General features: G+C 40.0%; 1 protein-coding gene across 7 annotated transcripts in view; it reads left to right on the top strand.

The window, feature by feature from the left end:
- SBF2 (SET binding factor 2) overlaps nt 1–23171 on the top strand; it is a 547042-nt gene that overhangs the window by 306653 nt on the left and 217218 nt on the right. For all 7 annotated transcript variants that reach the window (XR_010918455.1, XM_067540773.1, XM_067540774.1 and 4 more), the window contains 7 exons: nt 1915–2047; nt 3628–3736; nt 4495–4608; nt 6579–6656; nt 9198–9311; nt 9995–10123; nt 11035–11133. Coding sequence is in view for 6 of the 7 variants with exons in the window: in XM_067540773.1 (XP_067396874.1) it covers nt 1915–2047; nt 3628–3736; nt 4495–4608; nt 6579–6656; nt 9198–9311; nt 9995–10123; nt 11035–11133 (776 nt within the window). In the remaining variant the exon portion in view is untranslated. The remainder of the gene's footprint in view (nt 1–1914; nt 2048–3627; nt 3737–4494; nt 4609–6578; nt 6657–9197; nt 9312–9994; nt 10124–11034; nt 11134–23171) is intronic.

The raw sequence follows: 23171 nt of genomic DNA, 5'->3' as shown, positions 1-23171 counted from the left end.
AAGCCATGGCCGAGACCCTGCTAGTGATTGTGCTGGTAAATGCAACCACAGATATATTTGCAGTAATATTTCACTCAGTCCTGAGCCTATAAGCAGTTTTAGAAGTGTGTAAATATTAGTCAGTACTTGCTTTCTCTGAAGCATTGTGTCCAAACTTTGATTTACATATGTAGAGCCACCTGAGAAGAGACATGGGTTTAGTAGCTTATTCAGATGTTTTGTGAGGTATACTGATTTCAAGGTCTGCTAAAGGTGCTGCATCATTAACAAATGGGTTCTTATTATTTTACAGTGGTATAGATTGTCATTAAAATATTTTGCCGACTTAAAGAAAACCGTATTTTGAATGCAGAATAGTTTATGCTTTTTGGAGCTCTTTGGAGAGTTGTATACCATACAAATAAGACTTATAGATTCATCACTTATTATTTCTTCAACTAGAACAATATGAAATACCAGCCAACCCAGTCATCTTTCTAATCTTTTCTTCTATCTGTCAGTGGGTGGGAGGATAGATTAACTTCCAAGAGGCAGATGGAAAAAGAGTACTAGATCCAACTCTTCAGAATATAAAAGTGACAGTGCAGTGCTCATTAGATACAAACAATTGGAGGGTCTCACCCACGTTTTAAAATAAACTATTCTGTATTCATATTTGTAACAAAGCTTACCACCCTTTCATTGCTTGGATCTCTCCATGTCTATAGTGGCTTATGCCAGTCCCTTGTTGGCACTATGGGAGTGGAGTTTGTAACAAGCCATTATGTTACTCTTGACTCAGCTTCTTAGAAGTCAGAATGAAGTTCTTTTTCTCCAAGACACTCCAATAGTGCTTAACCCCAAAGTAACAAGCTAATAGTCCCAGTTATTTTAAAGAGAAACAAATTTTTAAAGTCAGTACAGAAAATATAAACTGATTAAAGAAGCATTACATAAAAATGAGTTAGGCAAAACTATACTGTATTAGAAGGTCACTACAGAAAATTGCCTCAGACAACCTCCCATCTTTATTAGGAAAGTTATGTAAGGTAAAGCATGCCCTCTTGGTGACAACACGGTCTGTGTCCTCAGGAAATTATGTATTCTAGCATTTCTCCAGAAATTTCATTATTTCTATTATCTCTCAAAGATATGTCTATTAAAAAGTATGGGACTCTTTTTGCTATGAAGAAAATGCATTTTTGGTCTTCTTTAAAAGTGCATTACTTTGTAAGCTAGGCAACAGGTTATCCATTATATCATCTTACCAAAACCAGTTTAATTAGATTCATGTGTCTTGCTCTCAATCTTGCAGGGCTTGTTTAGACAGTCATCTCCTCTTTAACTCCTCCTTCCAATCACATGTATAGTGCATAGTACTTACTGGCTTTTGTTTAACCTACTGACTCCCAGAAAACACCTTTACAGATAAAAGTATGAATGTGTTTGCTAGACAAACCTCGTGAGCTCTTTGTCCATGGTCAGCAGAAAGCTTGACGCACAGAGTTATTACATAAAGGCTCAGAAATAAAGCCTGGCTCAACCCCCAATAATGGGCTCTAGATACATGTTTACCTTTGCATACTACCATTTGAAGTCATTGTTAAGCACTGTTTGGATTTGTTTTTAGAAGAGAAAATCTTTAGAAATGGGATAGAAAAGGAGATGTAATAAAAATATTTTAACTACTGAAAAATATTGAGTGTGTGTTATACAAACTTGGAAAATAGAAAACAAAACTGACAGTCAAAGAAAAGGCAGAAAAATCACAGGGTAAAGCATTATGCATACTTATTACAAATTTTCCTCCAGTGACTCCAAGAATTCTTAATAATTTTTCATTTTCATTCTTTGTTCTGTTTTGGTAATGGGTTCATACTTTGTAAAACACTCTTCTTTCTTTCTTTTTTTTTTCTTTTTTCTTTTTTTTTAAAGGAATCCAAAATGTACTGAGCTTGTTCTGTGCAGTCCTTACAGAAAATAAGGTTCTCTTTCACTCTGCAAGTTTTCAGAGGCTCAGTGATGCCTGTAGAGCACTGGAGTCTTTAATGTTTCCTCTGAAATATAGGTGAGTTTTGTTAGACAACTTTGATGCTTTGGACTTGATATTGAAAACCTTTATTTATTCAAGTTATCCTTACTCATGGGAGTTGTGCCATTGAATTGGACATTTGGTCTTACAGTTTGTATACTTCATCGATCAGAATCTCATTTAATCCATTTCAGTGTAAATTGGGTGTCATTTAATAAAAATACAGTGTAGACTCCTGGCCAGAAATACTATCTATTTGTAAATCTCTTTTTCTAATGCAGTAATGATCTGTGAACAGAAACTGATTCTTGTGTCAGTTTGTGCAATAGTTTTGTAACGTGGACAAATGTCCACTATGGACTACACTGCAATCAACGAATTAATTCTTTGTGAAGAAAGCCACATTTGAACTGAGTTTTCAGGGTGAAAAGCTAGTGCATCAGCCTCTTAGGGCAACAGTCAGAGGTGCCATCACAGATTGGGTAGGCATACCTGTGCTAGCTTTAATCTACCTAATGTGGCCAAAAATAGCAACGAAGATGCAGCAACGCAGGCTTCAGCACAGACTGTACAAGCCCATGGGGGACCGTTGGTATGTACTCGCATTACTAGCCAACTCCGGTGTCTGTGCCACTGTCTCTTCACTGCTATTTTTAGGTATGGTAGGTAGGTTGAAGGTAGTGCAGATATGCCTACATGAGCTGCAGATACACCTGCAGTTGCAGTGTAGATATATTGTTAGTTGCACAAATTGTAATTCTAACCCAAGTTTCTGCAAAAGATGCTTCTAACTTTGAGTGTGCACAGTTCTTGTATTTGTTCAAAATATTTCAGACAGGTTTGTATTTTATTATACAATAGAAAAACTTTATAACAGATTGAAAGTGAATTTTGAAATATTGTTCCTTAATGCTGAAATACTTGTGAAATTTCCCATGTGAAAATCAACCTTTAAGGAGACCAAGGTGTTAGTGATGTTACAATGTTTTTTTAATTTAGATTCATGTTTAAATGTGACTCAGGGCACAAGTAACATGAGTACAGTGTTCTTAGCTTAGTCCTAAGTAAACAGTGTCGGCATCACAAATCTCTACATTTGGGAATTTCATTATTAAGGACACTATACAAAAGCAGTAATTAGCACTATGTATTGTACTGCATGCTTTACTTCAAACATAGTATATTTTTAAAACTTACTGTGCACTCCATAACAGTCTAATGTCTCTAATGCAATAATAATCTTTGTGCACATGTACCACATTAATGGGCATCATAAAAGAACCTAGATAGACAGATTAATTTGAATATTCTTTTTTTATCTTCTTAGTTTATGTGCATATCCAAAATAGATAGTTTATCTAATTGTGATAGATTTTTATAAAGGAATTACAAGCTCCTTGTGATAATCTCTGGAGTTTTGATGAGCTTCTTTATATTTTCATGCCAGAATGTCCTCATAATTTTGAGTGTGGTAATTTATAATGGATGTACTGAATGCCCCAGAATCTTAATTGACAAATTATGAAAGTATAGCGTAATAAGTGGCAGGAAGGTGAAGAAAGACTTCATGTAATGGGGCAGACAAAAAGCATTAACTTTGTTAATTCTCTTCATAGTTATCCCTATATTCCAATTCTCCCTGCACAGCTGCTAGAAGTTCTCAGTTCACCAACGCCTTTCATTATTGGTGTACATTCTGTCTTTTGTGCTGACATTCATGAGCTTGTAAGTATGCCTAACAAGAATGTGGACAGTTATAATGTCATATGTAATATTTGTGTAGAGAATTTTTGTGTTTCAAGCATTGTTAGTTTAACCTATTCATATCCATACAAAGTACCAGTAGAAAAGCTGGACAATCAGTAATGGACAAAAACAAACAAAAATAAAACCCCACACACCAAGGAATTGAACTTGTCAGTTCTTCTACAAATACTAAAACAGGTTGTCAGAGGGAAATAGAGGGGGGGAGGGAAAGACTCACAAGGATGATTTTGAAATTAAGATGCAGGATGTGAAGTCAAGACAGGGATATATTTCCAACTTTTCTTCAGACTTCTTTTCTGACCTTGAGCAAATCAATTAGACCAACTTTTTCCAGGGTATACTTTGATTTTTGGAGGCCTCCAGTTTTGGAGTTGAGGTTGCTCAGCATTTCTAAAAATCAGACATAAACTATCTCAAGTGGAAGACCCAAAAACTGAGGCACCCAGAACTTAAGGCCACTCTTGAAAGTTTGGCCTTAAATCTCTCTCTCTCTCTCTCTCTCTCTCTGATTCACTTAGGTGTTTTGCGTCTAGATTCATTAATATGATTAGTGCCCAAATTCCTTCATTAATGGCACTATGAAAATGTGAAGTAATATTTTCTTAACTCATTTTAGGTTAAGTCATATATAAAATCTGAAACATAATCTGTTTGGTGTTTTAACTATGTTCACCACAGAACATACTATATATAAAGTATTTGTTTTTCTTTTTCAGTTGGATGTAATTATAGCAGACCTGGATGGAGGCACAATTAAAATTCCTGAATGTATTCATCTATCTCAGCTCCCAGAACCACTGCTACATCAAACTCAAACAGCTCTTTCTCTAGTACGTCTCATTTCCTGATCAGCTTGTCCAGCTTTTTTAAAAATGTGGAAAGAAGAAATAAAATTATTGAATATTTTGAAACATTTTGAAAATGACTAATGAAGATTTAAAAGCAAGATGAATTAATTCCTAAATGCATTGTATATGAATGCCATAAATACTTAGCATTTTAAAAATGGAGATTACACTGGGCCCTAGAGGTCCCTCAGTCTACTCTGGCATACAAATTTTGTTGTATGTAGGTATAACCAGTTATGGTATCGGATGTTTAAATATTTTTCTCTTAAACACCTTCTCAGACTTACAAATCTACCTTTGTGTAATTGGGTTCAACTCTGTTGAAGCCAGTGAAGCTTATGCCAGGGCTAAGTTGAACCCACCATGTTCAGTTCATTAAGCCTTTCCTCATAAGGATCTCTTTATTTCTTGTCTCTAAATACCTAATCCTACGCTTCTGAAATCAAAGGGAGCTCTGCTGTTGACATCAGGCCTTAAATGAGCCTTGTTGCCCTTCTCTGTGTTCTTTCTAGAATCAAAATGCCTTTTGCCTTTCTATGCCTAAAATTGCACACAGTACTCTGTTAACAAAACTCTTCTTAACAGGACTATCTGTCTTTATTGGTAACTAATTCCACTGATCACATATCCTAAGATTTCATTCATTTATAGCATGTGACTTCTTAACATCTGGAAAGTGGAGGGTGACCTTTTTTTCCCTAATAGTGCATTTGAAAATACATTTCAATCTTAATATTTTGCTTTAGTAATTATTATTGAAAATTTAGCTGCTTTATTATGATTTACATTGGTGGCTTTTTCAGTTGATTGCACAATTCCAAGAATCCATTTTAATTTTAAATTACCTTGAAGCCTGGCAAAAGAATTGGAAAAGAAGAGCTCACGAGTTGCAGTCTTGCTGAAAATATTTTTTATGCTTGATTATCATTCCACATTGAGGAATCACCACAAGTTTCCTGTTATCAAAGCAATTTTTGCTAGCACTGTCAAATACTGAAAAATGTTTATTTCTGTGTCAAACATTTCTGGTCTGACCAATGGGGCCAACCTTATACGGTGACTGATTTCCCAACAAAGCTTTTATAATGGTTGGGTCGTTTAACTTTTCTTTCTTCCTTCCTTCCATCTTTCCTTTCTCTTCTCTTTTGTGGGGTTGACCACACTGGACCATGGTCATTTCATGTGCATGCTTTGCTTTGTGGTTCAGGCAAAAGTTTTAACCCTAAGAAGAAAGGAGAACAAATGAAAGGAAATTGGATGGAGTTACAGAAAGAGAGAAAGTGTGTGTGTGTGTCTATTGACTAAACACCTGACAAATCTCTCAGAAAATGTAATCCATTTTCTAGATATAGCAGTGCAAACGTAATTTAAATGATTGTACATTCAGTTCTGTTCTGGCCCTACCAGCATATGTTGTTTATATAAAATTCCTGTTGATCTCTATGAAATAGAATGCTGTGCAGAAAGGAACAGCAAAATCAGGATTTACAGTTAAAAAAGCAAGATAAGCAAAAAACATTTTCCTCGCTACATTGTTCTTCAAAAAATTCCTTTCAGAGTTTAGAATTTTTTCAAATATTTCATCCCACAGATATTTACGTTGTGCAATTATAAGTCTCTACAGTATCGGAATTGCAAATCAAAACCAGAAAGAAATAATAGTGATGGCATGAACTTTAACAATGCTGCTTATGACATTTAAGGTGACAACCCTGGCTTTCAACACCTCCTAAAATCTACTGCAAACACCTCCTGTATTCCATCAATTGAAAAAGGACATTTTAATTCCTTATCTTTGTATAGTATTTAGGATTTATTTGTGTGTATCATTTTAAACTGTTTACAGTACACTGAGCATTAACAAAAAAAATAAGGAAAAATATTAAATTAATTTGTACTCACATTTTAAGAAGATCACTTAAAAATGTTATTAATTAAAAAAAATGTTGTAGGTTTTACACCCTGATTTGGAAACGGCAGATTATGCATTTCCTCCTCCACGAACAGCTTTATCACACTCAAAAATGCTGGTAAGATGTATTATTTCTAACTTTGTAACAAATAGAAAAATATTAAGTTTTTAGAATAAGCTTTTTTTAAGAAGCTAGATTTCTGTAGTTACTTCTCCCTATTCTTCTACAGTATGTATGAGGAGGAGCATGTTTTTTAGCAAGGAAATACTATAAGTATTCACTTCCTTCTCTTAAACAGAATTGATATGAAGTAGAAGTTAGAAAGGAATCTACAGATTTCTTATTTTCTATTAGTTCAGTCTGTTAAAGGAGAAATGATCTACTGGGCTATATTCTTTCCAGATATAAATTGGTGCAGTTTCATTGACTACAGTAGAGCTGCACCATTTTACAGTTTAGCAGAGAATTTGATCATTGCTTATAGATGTTAAAGTTTGTCTTAATAAGTGTCTGAAGTTTAGAAATATTAAAAGATCATGAAAAAGATATGATTTACAAAAAAGAAAAAGTAGGGAATGATTGGCCTGGTTGCTAAAGCCCACTGCTGAGAGTCAGAGGAGATTGGTTCTCTTTCTGGCTCATCTACAGGCTTCCTGTAAGACCTTGGACAAATCGATTAACCTGTCTGTGTGCCCTAGTTTTCCCATTTAAAGGATCAGGCTAAAAATATGTGCTTATCTCACAGGCAGACGGTGGAACTGTACATCAGTGTTGCCCAGATATTATTATTACTATTATTGAACTGAGCTATTTAAATATAGGCTTAGGAGGTAAAGAGTATTTTCCCCCCACTTGAAATTTGTTAAACCCACAAAAAACGGCTAGTTGTCAGTTATGTAGTTACTCTGTAGGCTAGAATTTTTTTTAGTGAAATCTGAAATTCCACAGACTATAAGGTGGTGGTGGGAGGCGTGTTCATGAGAGGACACTGTGTAGCCCCATAGACTCCTCACCACAGGTTTGGAAGCTTAAGCTGGAGACTGTGTAAAACCAGAGAGAGAGAATGTCAAGCCATAAATTACTATGTATCACTGAGATTTCCTTACTAATAGTTAACACAGAGAAAAACAAGGAAAGAAGAGCAAGAATCAATGCAGTTGGATGTGAATGAGAACTAAATATAGAGAAGAGAGAAGTAAGAGATTGAGAGTGCTCCAGAATGCAAGCTTCCAGTGACAGACTGAAAAAGTTGCAAACCTGGAAACGAATATACTAGCATTCACTTATCAAATTTGATACCACCATCTTAGGAAGCCATTACTTTATTGCAAGACTAAAACCCCATTAGAACAGTGAATAAAAGATCATTTCATTTGGAAAACATTGTCAGTCCAACTCCTTTAGCTGAAGTAATTCTGTGTCTGAAAGGAAAAGTGATGCCTTAGGTTATTTAGCAGCTACTAGCAATGGTTTGATAATATTAGAAATGGAGAGGGGACTGATCAGTTTTATAATAGAAAAAGGAAACTAGGAGTATATTTTATGTTTGCACATATACATGGTATATTTACACCCAATAAAGAGAATTCTAGCTGCTTAATGTTCCTTTGGGCTCTGGTGAACATAAATGTGGGGGGAGAAGTACGTTTTGCTATCTAAGACAAAATCTAAATCTTTAGTAAAGATAAAAATAGCATAACTTCACTTAAATGTTGTAGTATTTTTTCCTGTCTTTCTGTTTGTTTCTTTCTTTCTTCACCTTAAAAGATTTATTTTTCATCCCTGAAGTCAGGGTGAAATCCTGGCTCCATTCATGTCAAAGGCAAAATTCCCACTGACTTTATTGAAGTCAAGATTTTCACCAGTGTAGTCTTAAATTGGGATAGTGCATATTACAGTATTGATGCACTAAATCCTGAATAATTTTTGTCTAATATAAGAGAAACAGACCAATAATATTTTGTGTTGGACACTTGTGTATATATGGCTTCTATATTTTGTACAAGTTACTATAAACTACTTGGTGCTAACTATCGTGGGTAGTCTGGCCCTGAAACAACATAGTATATCTGCCAATAAGGGCAACTCTTATTGAATCCTAAATTTAAGTAGAGAGAACAATACTGAACACATTCTTAATGAAATTCAGGACAGATGTCTAAAAATAAAAGTTGTTCTTTATAGAATCTTTAGTGAAACACAAAGGTCTGCTTCCAAAACATTCTATTAAAAGATTAAATCTTGATGTCAGTTTAATAATTTGATTCACTGTGGCCTGGAATTCATTTGTGCTTGTATTTTTCAAATCAAAGGTGATATTTTAAAGTTCATTTGAGACTTATTGTAAAAATTGAAGTCCCTGAGCAACCTGCAAGTTGGCTTCAAGAAGAGTGATTGTACTGAGAGTTTGGTCTTAGCTGAGGAAAAATGTAGTAATCTGAAGTGGTAGTGATGAGCATAATGCTCAAACTAAATGGCTAACTAACTAGCTAACTAACACACATTTATGTAGTCAATCTACTGCTGCAGTGTTTGGATATAGTGTGAGACAACTGATTATTCTGTCTTGTAAATGTTTGTGACAAAGTTTTATTCTTGGGGGGAGGAAAAGTTATCAAAGAAAAGTTATTTACACCATATTTGATCCGTCATTTACAGGATAAAGAAGTGCGAGCAATCTTCCTTAGATTGTTTGCACAACTTTTCCAAGGATACAGGTCATGCCTTCAGCTGATAAGAATTCATGCTGAACCAGTAATACATTTCCACAAGGTAAAAGAGAAAAAAGGTTGTCTGTATTTAATGATCATTTCACATATGATTTGAATTCATATAAGTCTCATATACTTGCTTTCTGAACCAGCTTCAATATACAGTCTTGGAATTTAATTGTATGTCTGACATACAAAAGTTTTTTTATATAGGATATGATATAAAATCATTTCATTCTGACATTACTGAGGTGGTACTGTACAGTACAGTTTAACAGGCCCGTTTACTGTTGCATTTACAAACAGATTTGTCTAAGATGAAATGAGTAGCAAAGATTGCATGTCAATATTTAATGCTAAAAACAGAATACAATTTTGGAAGTAACTAATGGATTTCAAGAAATTGTTACCTATCATTAAAAGAATCAACTTAATATGTACTAGAATTATTTTGTATTTTCCTGCCTAGGAGTTTTATTGTTCAGAGAAAACAGATTTATGAATGCTTTTTAAAAGTGTGTTTGTGCGTATACATGCATGTATTTGTGTGAGAGAGAATGTTCCAGTTCCAATAACTTTTATTTTAGTTAACAAAGATAGTTTACACCTATTGTCTCTTAAAACACTTTGTACTTATTATAAGCAGAAGGTTTAAACTATTAATATCGCTGGAGTTGATTTAATTTTCTGTTTCCATAACTTTTCAATTATACAGTGATCATTTCCTCTTTACGTTCACTGCAGGCAGCCTTTTTGGGCCAGCGAGGTTTGATTGAGAATGACTTACTTACCAAAGTTCTCAATGGAATGGCATTTGCTGGTTTTGTGTCCGAGAGAGGTCCTCCCTACAGATCCTGTGATCTCTTTGATGAGGTAAAAATTGTGTTCTGTCTGATATATGTTATATTAAAAAGACAGTTAATATATAGATAAGATGCTTTTATATGTAGAAAAATGGTAATTGAAAATTCTGAATCTTACTGCATGAAATAAATATTACTACAAACATATTTTATAAATTATCTAGCAACATATGATCTTTTAAGCCCTGATCTTGTAATGATTATACACGTTCATAACTTTACACAAATGAAGTTTCTGGGACAACTCACTTACCTAAATTCAAGCATGTGTGTAAGTCATAGGGTTGGGGCCTAACATTGCTTTTGTGGTCACATTTGGAACTCTGCGTACTGATAACGTCTGCTAGTACAGAATTATTTTGAATAATTTAGTTATATTTTTAGAAATAATCTTGCAGAAGTAATATTTTTTGAGAAATGTTAATGAATACACACTTGGCAAAGGAAACTGAGGCAAACATCTTCTCTTGTAAAAAGTAGAGTGGAATCGTCAATATTGCCACAGCTAGAACTGTGTTTTTTAAATTCTTGTCTTAAAAGACCAGACACAGTAAATAACAGTAAAAAACAAACTTACTGTGCTGTTTAAACTTGAATTAATAGAGGTAAGATTACTTTTATGTGGTAGTACTGTAGGTTCATAAACACAGCATGCTGCATTACAGGAACACAGGTTTATGGCACCAGAGTGGATTTAAGCTCTATCAAGTCTCTGGAGCTGTGATTTGCCCTATGCCTTTAGCAAAGTGAATATCCCTGATAATTCACCTAGGAAATGGTGCACTGTTGCCCAGAAGCATAGGAGATTTTTCAGTGTCCAATTTTCTGTGCACCTTTCAGTTTAAGATGAATATTATGTATTTTGTGTATTAGCAAAGTTATTTTAAGTTGATTTTTAAACATTGATTTTTTTTTTTAAAGTTGGTAGCTTTTGAAGTGGAAAGAATTAAAGCTGAAGAAGGTAATCCACCAAAAATGATAAAGCACGTCAGAGAGCTTGCAGAACACCTGTTCAAAAATGTAAGTTCATTGTATGTACTGTACTATACTATAGAACGTTTCAGTAATACTTCACTAAACTAACATGATTTATTGCCTGAACAACTGAAACAAATGACTTTTTGCGGCGGTCATCTTTGTATTTTGGCTAAAGCCTTTGAAACATTAAATTTTATTATACTCCAGCAAATTACAATACATGCTGAAGTAGCTCAGTGTTTTTGTTAACTTTCCCTTCAGCCAATGTATTGTAGCACACTTCTTAGTTAAGGTATATCACTTAATGTTTTTAAGGTTATTTTTGTTATCTCCAGTATGGCCTCTCCACATCACCCCCTAAATCACTGCCTCCAAACAACTCTATTCCCCTCAAACCTGTTGCTCCAATTCAGCACAATCTCTGTCCCTGTGCATGCTTCCCCAGGGCAGCTTTGCTTCCCAATTTCCATCCAATTACCAATGCTTGTCTACTCCTTTTCTCATTCCCACCCCAAGCTGTCCCATGCACATTGTAAATTTTTCAGGTCACAATCCTCCATTGCCCTCCTGCCTCCCTAATACCAATTAATTAGGACCTCCTCCGGGCCTGGAGGCTGCTCGCGGTCTCCAGGCCCTTTGTGGCCACCGAGGGGATGGATCTCCTCGTGGAGCCCCTGCTACACAACCCCCACCTTCGTGTGCAGGCAGCGGAGACCCTCTCGGTGCACTAGAGGTTGGTCCTGGCAGGAGTCAACAAGATCGGCGATCTCCTGGACTACGACTGGGGCGACTGGGTGGACCCCCAGGTGCTGGCTCAGCGCATGGGGCTCTCCACACTTCGAACCCCCCGGCACGTACTCCAGGAGGTGAGGGCAACCTTGCCCCCTGCTGCTCGAGTTTACCTCGAGTGGGCCATGTGAGAGGGTGCTCCCCGCCCCCACCTCAGTCCTAGCCCTCCTGTGCTCTTCATCGGGCCCCGGCCCCGTGAGCTCCCCAGCCTTCCTCCCCCTTCGCCCTGAGCTGGCTGCATAAGTTGCAGCTGGTCCTCTTTCAAACCACACTGAGAGACCATCTTTACATGCTCGTGCTGCATACCCTTCATTTCCTTGCCCTCGGGTCCCGCCCTGACACCAAGTGGCGGGACCTGCTGCCACCTGCGGAGGGCAAGGACCCCCGGTGGGCCAGTCTATATTCTACTCTGACCCCGTGGCCCACTGGGGATATTAGTTGGCGGCTCCTTCATGGAGCCGTGGGCATGGGTGTGTACTTGGCGCGGTTCCTCCCTTGCCCTGACACCTGCCTCTATTGCGGTGTGAGGGAGACGCTGGCGCACATTTATCTTGAGTGCGCCAGGTTGCAGCCCCTCTTCCGGCTCCTCCAGAACCTCTTGCTGAGGTTCTGGCTGCACTTCTCCCCGTACCTGTTTCTTTATGCACACCCTATCCGTGGCCCCACAAAGTCACGGGAACTCCTGGTCAACCTCCTCCTAGCCCTGGCCAAACTGGCCATCTACAAGACCAGGGAGAGGAGGTTGGCTGGGGGGGCACTCTGCGACTGTGGGGCCTACTTCCGTTCCCTCGTGTGTTCACACATCTGGGCAGAGTTCCTCTGGGCAGCATCTGCTGGCTCCCTTGACACCTTCCGGGAGCAGTGGGCGCTGTCCGGGGTTCTCTGCTCGGTGTCCCGTTCCGGTTTCCTTTGTTTTGACTCTCTGACCCCCAAACTCCTCCCTGCTTTTTTCATTAGTTGTCCCCCGACATTAGTTGTATCCCGGGTGCAGTGACTCCTCCCCTTAGGCTGGGTGCCATTAGCAGTGGGTGGGCGCAAAGGTTACAAATAGGGCCAACTAATCCTTTTTCCACCTCCAAACTGCTGCTCTATCAACCCAAGCTTCCTGCTGGTCCTGTAAATTCTGTGCTCTCCCACCCTCTCCATTAGCCACCAGTGTTTCTGGCTTCCTCTGTGTTCCCCCATACCACCAACCACATGACAGCTTCTATTGTCTTCCCTGCGTCCAGCATGTTTTTTCCAACCAGCAACTCTACTGCTCCCATCTCCTCTACATCCCCCTTCCCATAACTACTGTCCATGCTAAAACACATGGAAATTCACACAAAGTAACTTAAAAGTAAAGGCTTTTTCCAAGTGAATTTCCTTTAAACCTTTAATCTCTAAATATCAAGGAAATCGCCAGTTAAAGTGAGATTAACGTCATGTGGTTAACCCAAAACTCTGTAATCTGTGACTTCAGGAATTGTTGACTTCAGTAGGGTTTGTCTGGTAACTTGCAGCACACAGGTCACAACTATAGCGTGCACAAATGATGCCTATTCCATTTTCAGTTCGCATTGTGTGAGCCAAGGCACTGATTTACTGTGAGCTGAGGGAGTAGTATTCTCGGCGGTATCCCTTGGTCCTTTATTTCGTAACCGAGCAGCAAACATCATTGGATTGTTCTTGCTGTAAAATGTGGGTTCAGTTTTTTTTTTAAAAGCCCATATTTCTGCTGTCTGCACCCCATGCTTCCTTTCTGGGCAGGCTAGCACCATTTTCAAATTACTGTCTGTCAGCATGGACCCAGAAATGACAGCTCCACTATGGTGGCAAGTGTGAATACGCTGAGGCTGCTTGGGCTGTATTACAGAATTCAAGCCCAGACACATTCAGCATTGGACTTTGCCTGCCACACCACCAAGCAGATGCTGCGGCAAAATATTCAATGACAACATCACCGGCTCCTCCAGTAACAGGACAACACTACATAACGGTTGCAATAGGATGAGGATACTGAGCTGTTTGAACCAGAGGATTGGGTCAAAGATCAGCTGCACAACATGGAGCATCATTTTGGGGCGCTGCAAGCCTATGTAGAATGCACAATATCTGTGAGACCAGGAAGATAGCCTGAGCAATGGGGGGCGGGATGGGGGGTAGGCAGAGGTGCAGAGAGACTTGTGCGGTGGTTCAAACAAGCAGCCAGGCATCTCATAGAGATCACTAACACCCAGTGGAATATTGTCAGAGTGGCCTGTTGTTCATATTTCAAGTCTCATGGCTGAACATGTGTAGCTGTACATTCAGCTGCTAAACTATGGAGGTGCGTTGGGATAGAGTGAGAAGTGCAGTATTGTTTATGGATGATCTACTTTTGTTAAACCAAATGAATTATTTTAGCTTTACTTAAAAGATTTTGTGTTACATGCCATGATGAGTCATAGTGGACCAAGATGCAAGAGACGGTGGGGTAGAGGCTGCGGATGCTCCATGCTGCCAGCTGCCATTTCGGGCAGGCGAATGGGGTGGGAGGCGCATTTGCTGGAAAGGACAGATGAGGGAATGGGGAAAGGAAAATAGGCAAATGAGAAAGCACCCTCTGAGCCACAGTCTTGAAAACTAACAATAGTCATGGCTTTAGCATGAGACAGAGGCTAGTTGCCCAGGTGGAGTGGCCACCATTTTGGAAACATCTACAGGAGATGCTGAACAGACAGAATAGTCTGATGAAGGGAGGTAATGAGGAGGGCACGAAGGCTGGATACTTGGAAGAGCACCTAGCTCACATTCATCTAAAATGGCTGTTTCCCTGGGGCACCTGGAACAGAATGTAGAACAGCAGTGTAACACAATAATAAAAAAAATTGCAACGATAGATACTTCCTTGCCAAAGTTCCCTCCAAAGGATCTGCCTCTTTGGTTCTGGCCTGGGTTTCTGGCTGGGACCTGAGCTCGACCAATGCAGGGCAAGAATTGGGGTACTTTGTAGCAGGGTATGATTGCGATTGGCTTTCCAACTGGCCATTGTCAGTGTCTTGGGTCCCAAAAAGATCATTGGCTCTCAGGGAACAGCTCCTCTTTGGCATCTTTCCCAGCTTGTCCTCCAGGGGGCCTTGCTGGTTGCCCTCAGTGAAGGAAAAGTGTCGTCAGCAGGCTCCCCATGGTGTCTTGTACCGGTTGTGCTATAATTGTGTAGGATCCTGTCAGTTCATCATAAAATAGACAGGTCACATGCCCTTGCTGAATTGTATCCCTTTGTTCCCCTTCTCAGTGTACTTACTCCTAAGTTGCTTGATCTTTATTTGGCCTTGGTTGGCATCCTAATCATGGCACCTCTCTGACATCTGCTTGGCAATGTCCATAAAAGGGTTTTTATTCATGTGGCTGGCCACAAGAGCTTCCTGCACCAACACTTCTCCCCAGATGGCAGTGAGATCCAGGGTCCCAGCACAACTTCAAGCAGCTGGGCAAGGCATGTTGTGGGACTTCTGGAGTGCTATTGTGGTTGCATCGCAATAATTTTGATACATTCGGATCCAGAAACAAATGGGCAAATTTTGGTTCCATGACAACCTTTAAAGGGGGAGAGAATGTCCTGGCAACTTCACCTCAGAGCCAAGGGAAGGCACACTGGTGAACAGCCAAGTCAGTAATGGTCGATCTGCAAAGCATGGGGAAAAAGTGGTATGCAGCAGTTGTGTCCACATGAACAGTAGACCACAGTAATTCAATTTGCAGCAAAACCTAATCCACTTGGCAAGAGGACTCCAGATTTCATGGCAAATGTGGAATTAGTGCAAAGTGACGGATTACATTGTGTGTATGCAAACCATTTTCAAACTGCATTAACTCAGTTTGATCCTCTTTTAAACCCCTGTGTAAACAAGTGAATATTTAGACAGTATTTTTAACATTTCTTAAAATGGAGTGTCAATATTCATCCAATTTAGTCTAATTTATGAGCATAAATATTTTTAAATCACTGATCTTCCAAATTTTGTTGAAAACAAAGTTACCACCAATGCCAATTAGTAGTTAACAATGAAGTCCTATTCCTCAGGTTGTCATGCATATGGACTCATATTTTAAAATCTGAATCTTTAAATAGAGAGCATCATGGTGCGCAACATACATTCCAAAAGTTACACAAAGGGTTCCCTGCTGAAATCACGGTGAACCTCCCAAGGCATTGAAGGGATTAATTTGACACCTTTTCCCCATGATTTTTATGTAGTGAGGTTGATCAGTTTAGACCTACATTCTTAATGATTTCACACCTGGAATGGCATAATACAGCCACTTATTCTGAGGAATTTGTGTAGCATAAGGCTAATTTTCTCCATAATTTAAAGGAGGTGGGGGGAAGTGTCGTAGTGTGAATCTTGATTATTTGATTTTTGATAGACAGGAAGATGAAAAAGTTTTTTACAAAATAAGTGCTGCATACCATCTACATTTATCAGCATGGAGATGCTATTCAGGACTTATTTTTTAGAAGCAGAGAATCAACATTAGTAATCACTGGCATTGACTTTCCACATTTCACAATATCAAAAACCCCTGGCTTGAAAAGCCTCCTCAGATGTAATTGTTAAAGGTGCACGCTAAAGGATTAAAGTACTAGCTCAGAGGACCTTCAATGATTTAGTCTGATACTGGATTAACAAACTTTACAGATAGAATTTCTCTACCCAGACAACAGCAGAACCTTCTTGTATCTTACATTAAATTAGATACATAAGCAGCCATCAGCTCATTTTGATTTTTGGTTACTACTTATCTGGTTACTACTTAAAACTAGTGACTAAGAGGTGAATGACTGCACTGGATATCACACTTCCCTTCTTCATAGCCATCTAGTTCCATTTCTTTGTTTTAAACTTTTTCCTGCAGCTTTTAACAGGACTTCCTCTGTCATGGTAATTGTAGAAGACTATGGGAATGAAAAACTAATGATACTATACTGGAACAATACTCTCAATGCAGCCAAGTTTGATAATACTGTTTTAATATGATATGAAATACACTGGCATTTTCTGAAAAAATGATATGGGGTATAATTTGTCTGTTGATTTTCCTGCTGGCATAGTAAGTATTAGTAATCTCCCATGGAAGTATCTGAAAGATTAGCATTTTGCAAAAATACCCCCACAGAATATATATATTCCATGTTACTGCTTACTACCTTATAAACATCTCAGGATTGCTCAGTACTCCATAGTTTGATTTCATTGAGTATTTGTCTTAGTTAAGCTAAGACTGAATTTTACTTTTTTCCATGCAAAGAGCCAAATAGTTTCCTCATGCACCATTCAACACCATTGTACTCAATGAGATCGCATAGCATAAATGAGAGTAGAATTTGGCTCTATCTTTTAAGGAATGTTAAAAAGTATTCTATATATGGAAGAGTGTTAACTCAGAATTTCTATTCATAATAACATAAAAATGGCTCTGTTAGGTCAGACCGAAAGTCCATCTAGCTGATGGTTCAGAGGGAATGAAGACAACAGGGCAATTTATCGAATGATCCATCCCCTGTTGTCCACTCCCAGCTTTTGGGAGTCAGAGGCTTTGGGACACCCAGAGCATGAGTGTGCGTCCATGGCCATCTTGGCTAATTGGCATTGATGGACCTATGCTTCATGAACTTAACTAATTATTTTTTGAACCCAGTTATACTTGTTGCCTTCACAACATTCTCTGGCAATAATATCCACAGGTAGACAATGTGGTGTGTGAAGAATTACTTTCCTATGTTTGTTTTAAACCTACTGAGTGACCCCTGGTTTGTATGTTATGTGGGCATTGTGGGATAGCTCCATGAGGTCACTTAGGATGACATAAGCAAAGTAGTGTTTACGTTGATACTGCATCGCTCTTACTATGTTTCCCTAAGCTCTACAGCTCTCGTCAAGGTGGCTTTATTAGGACAGTGTAGCAGGCGAGTTAAGCAGTAAGAGGAGCATTGCAGTATGTACACCTCCATAGATAGGTCAATGTAAGCTTCCTTATGTCAATATAACTGTGTAGTTTAGACAAGGCCTGCAATGACCACCAACAGTTGTGCAATAGACATTAACAGAGGCAGCACGAGCACCTCAGAATTAGGCAGTGGGGCTACTTCCAATTGCTCCTTGAGTGTTTCTTTCAGATAATTCTCCTCAACCACTCCAGTTTTCATTGTGGGTTCCACAGGGCTCTGCCGTTGGTCCCCTCTGCATCTTGTCTTTGGGTAGTCTCATGTGCAAATGTGACATTAATTATCATCCCTAGTCTGATGACTCAAGGAACTCCCTCTCCACTCCATGCTTCTCTTTCTGTCTGTACTGAAATCTTGGCATGACTTTCTGATGTTTCCTTGTGAATGTCTGGCTGTCAGCTTAAGCATTTTGTGGCCAAAACAAAGCTCTTCATCTTTCCTTTTTCTGTTACCACAGACATCACCATCATTCTCCTTGTCACTCAGGTCAATGACCTGTATTTCTTCTTCAGTTGGCCGCTGTCACTTGATCCTCTTATCTAAGCCTTGTCTAAACCTTTCTGCTTCTTCCTGCAAAACATCTAAGATCCAGATGTGACAGTTAGGGGAATATGTCTGGTCAACTTACAAATCCTTTTTGTTTTGTGAAATGTCATTTGTGATTGTAATAGTCTTTGTGAATTAGATCATCCATTTAATAGAAGGGACCTGACACTAAGTGAACAGACATCTGGAAAGGTCTGACAGGGCTGTCAAGGAGCCATCAGCAGTGAATGGCTCACACCAGCTTGAACAATGGAGTTTCTGCCAGCAGAGGACTTTACCTTTGAATGGACTATCTCTTCAAAGAAATATGTTTAGAGAAAAGGGGCAGTGTTGGCATTCTCCTTTGTCTGAGCATATGACTGCAAGAGCTGCATTTCTTCTCCTGTTGACCACCTAACAAGGTGTTACAGACAACTTTTCAAAGGAGATGTGTTCTTTGAGCAAGGGAGCCATACAACTACCAAAAGAGAAGGCATGCTGGAAGAGTGGGACAAGGAAAAGTTTGTCTTCCCTCCAGAACACTGACCAAAACCCCAAGGACCCTCGGGTGATGAGGACTCCAAGGGGTGAGGTGTTATCTATGTGCGCACATGCATGCATATATGCTGGCAGGTGGGGATGGTGAGGCAGATGTCATATTAGGTGTTTGTTGTTTTGCCTAGATCTTTCTCTCTCCTATGCTGTCTAAGAGTAAATGAGTAAGTGTGTGTGTTTGTGGTTTTGAAGTTTCTTTGCAAAGCCTGAGTATTTCTTACTTTACCAGGCAAGTGGTTCCTGAAAAATTAAACTGTAATGTGGCATGACCACAAGAGTGGATCTCTGGGAGTGTGTGCATAAGCTATTGGGGAGGCTTTATGTTTCAGCAATGGTCTCAGAGCTCAGAGCTGAGGGCAGCTGAGGGCAGCTGGACTGTGGATGTCAGACAGGGAGTCTACACCCCAGGAGTTGCCTGATGGTGACAATGTCTGGAGGCTACACAGACCCAAATGGCTTGAAAGCACAGGCAATCCAAGGGTGAGGCTTAATAAAGCAGACTGGTGACCATCCACTGAGAGAGGGACTCAGCCAGGGATGTATTCCTGGCCTTTCCTCTCTGTCCACATAGCTGAATCTCTCTCCAGACCTTCCTCATTTCTCATGTTGAGTATTACAACATCCTCCTCCCTGACCATGGGAAATGCAACCTTGTACCATTTGTATCCATTTAAAACACAGTTGTAAACTTAGTTTTCATGGTTCATCACTTCAACCATATCACACCTCTCTTACATCCTTCCACTAGCTCTGCCTTCTCAACCTCATGAAACACAAACTAGTCATCTTCCTTTTTAAGTCCTTCATGGCTTATTCCCCATACCACCTATTATTTTTCATACACTGTTGAGATGTCAGTCCCCACCTCTGTTCTGCTAATGATGCCAGCCTTCATTGGTAATTTCTTAAATTTTAAAACAAGCATTTTATACTCTCTCTTCTGCTCTTCCCTTGCATGGAAGGAGCTCCTCATAAAGTGACCTCATTGACCTCCTTCATATCCTGCCTTAAAACTTTCCTCTGCTGTGATGCCTACAAAGAACTTAACAGTAATTAGGCAGCTGGTTTGGTTTAACTGCTCTTCTCTTACTGAGCAATATTGTCTTGTTGCTACCTTGTGCTCCCATGTTTGTTTGGTGCATTCACCAGTTCTCTCTTCTCTTATTCGTAGTGTTCAATCTCTTTGTTTATACAGCACTTGGTACAATGGAGTTCTGATCTGTGACTGGGGCTCCTGCACAGAACCTCACTACACATAATGAGTAAAAATGTTCCTGTCATGATTAACCGTGAATCCCAGAAAGTAGCTACTGAAGAGTAAATCTCTTATCATTCTGATTATCATTCAAAACAAACAGACTAATGCTTTTTCAGTGATACTGGCTGACATTCACATCAGCCAGTATCAGTGAGATATAATGCTATTAATACCAACCATGGTAGAGGTCTTCCTGAAAAAAGTTGGCTTCTGCTACGTTTTTGGAGAGTAGAAACCTCACTCCAGAGGCAGAACACACAAGTCTGCATGTAAGAGAAGTACTGCATCGACAGTGGTACAGAGAGATCCCAACACAGCCTACAGAGCCATTGCAATGAACCAAATATCCTGAGTAGACAAGGCAGTTATAGAAACCCATTACATGATTCCATTGAAACACAGCACGAGTGTTGAGACTGAGGCCAGCTTCACAGTGATTACTTAGCAGTTAGTGTAGAGATTATTCTAATGGAACAGATAAATCAATGTCCTGCCATGCTCTGAACATAAGGTTGCACAGTTTGTTTGTTTTTTTACTTGGGGTATGTCTAGACTGCAGATTGAAGGCGATTTATTTTAAATCGACTTTCACCCACCAAATTTTAGAAGTCGCAGGAGCATGATCACACCACGCTCACTGCATCGGGGGGATTGCGTCCCCACTTGCCGTGCTTGGGTCAACAATCAAATCAGTGCACGGTGGGTAGCTATCCCACAGTGCAACTAGCCACAGAGGCTTTTGGGAAGGTTGTTATCGTCCCATGAGGCAACGTCCTCCCTCTCCCTCCCTTATTGCCCAAAACAAACAGACTAATGCTTTTTCACACCATTTTTCTAAACCCTTCAGTCTCTGCCACGCACATGCCATTGCTGGAGAGGCATGGAGCCCGCTCAGCTCTGCACTATCGTGAGCGTCACAAACATTTCACATCTTATCCTGCAGTATTTTCAAGGGCAAGACAGGGACTGCAGTGTTGAAAACTGTGATGTTTCTCAAGACGCCCTGCTACAAGCCATAGAACGAAAAAATTCCCATTTGCTACTGGCTGTCATGCACCATCTGCAGTGGGTGGAGTGCTGCTTCTGGTCCCGGGAAACAAGCAGTGACTGGTTGGATAGTATCGTTATGAAGGTGTAGGATGATGAGCAATGGTTGCAGAACTTTCATATGCAAAAGGCCACTTTCTTTGAACTCTGCACAGAGCTGTCCCCAGCCCTGAAATGCATGAACACTCACTTGAGACTGGCTCTGACAGTGGAGAAGCGGGTGGCCATCGCTCTGTGGAAGCTAGCAACACTAGACTGCTACCGGTCAGTTGGGAGTCAATTTGGAGTTGGTAAATCCACCATGGGAGCTGCTGTAATAAAAGTTTGCCGGGCCATTAACAGATTTCTGCTAAGAAGGGTAGTGACTTTGGGAAATGTGCAGGATATAGTGGATGAGTTTTCCATATCTCGGTCGCTCACAGTGTTCTCCATCCAGCTGGGCTGTTCTGAGGTTACAAACAGCTCCTGACTTTCAGGGAGAATGGATTCCCCAGTTGCCTGGCCCCTGTTCTCCTCATTCTCCTCCTCCTCATCCACAGAGTCCTCCTCATTCATCCTGGATTCCTCTGAGGTATCAGGTACACCACTGAGGCTGTACAGTGGTGGGGTCACTGCTGAGAATTGCATGCAGCTCCTCATAAAAGCAGCATGTCTTTGATGACGAGCCAGAATGACTGTTCCCCTCCCGAGTTCTCTAATACGCCTGCCTCAGCTCTTTGATTTTAACACGGCACTGCTGTGCGTCCGTCCTGTGCCCCTTTTCCAATATGCCACGTGATATCTTTTCGTAAATATCTAAATTCCTTTTGCTGGCTTGGAGCTGAGCGAAAACAGATTCTTCATCCCACAGACTGATGATATCCAAGACCTTAGGTCGACTCCAGGCTGGAGCGCGTCTGGGGCGTGCAGTTGCCATGATCAGTTCTGCTGGCAAGCTCTCTCCACGCTGACAACAGGAAATGGGAATTAAAAATTTCCCAGGGCTTGAGGGGGGGGGGGGGGGCTGTTTCCTGTGTACGTGGACACAGGCCAGAGTGCGAACGTGCAGAGTGGTCACAGCCACACATTGTGGGATAACTCATGGAAGCCAATTACAAAGTCGCCGCCGTCAGATCGACTTATCTGGATCGACTGAGCGGTCAGTGAAGACTCGATCAGTCGATCCAGAAGTCGACATACTAAAACCACCTCCTCAAGTAGCATAGCGCTGTGTCAACAGGAACACAGTTCCTGTCGGTGCAGTGCAATGAAGACGGCGTGCAGAAGAGAAGCACAGAAATCAACGGGAGTTACACAAGTTCTTTGCGTACTTTGCTTAACTCCCGTCGACTGCCGCCAAATCACTGAGCTAAGTGTAGACCAAGCCTTATTGGACCAACTTCTGTTGGTTAGAGACAAACTTGTCCAGATTGGTCTAATAAAAGAGATTACCTCACTCACTTTGTGTGTCTAATATTCTGGGACCGACATGGCTACAACTACACTGCATACAAGACGACCACTAAACTTTTCCATTTCTCTGATTCAAAGACCCTATATCCCAACTCCCCGTTACATATCTGTCTTGCTGTTGTGATTTTGGCCCTTCTTTTCCTCTTCAAGTTGATTTTTGTCCATCTCCTCCAGGTTGTGTCTAATACATACAGTGAGCTGTAGAGCCATATTGAGCCTCTCTGCAGGTGTAAGAGCCTAGTAGCTGCAGAGACATGTCCACAGATGGAAACCTGCTAAAGTGTGTTACACAAAACTGCATTTTCACTTTGTAAATTTTGTAAACTATATCATATTTTTTGTTTATATTGTGCTCTTGAAATACTCCTTCTTCTGATTATATGGAGAAACTATGCAAAGAAACAAGTAAAATCAAGTCTCTGCAGCTTAATGGCCAGAAATCATTTGCCACTATCATTTGCCCTTGCTAAAATGATGTAGACTTTA

This window comes from Emydura macquarii, unplaced genomic scaffold, assembly GCF_026122565.2.
Source record: "Emydura macquarii macquarii isolate MOO-44397 ecotype Brisbane River unplaced genomic scaffold, CSIRO-AGI_Emac_v2 contig_587, whole genome shotgun sequence".
In the NCBI taxonomy this organism is placed as follows: Eukaryota; Metazoa; Chordata; order Testudines; family Chelidae; genus Emydura; species Emydura macquarii.
The sequence above is the reverse complement of the archived record's forward strand: the minus strand, read 5'-3'. Positions and strand labels throughout refer to the sequence as shown.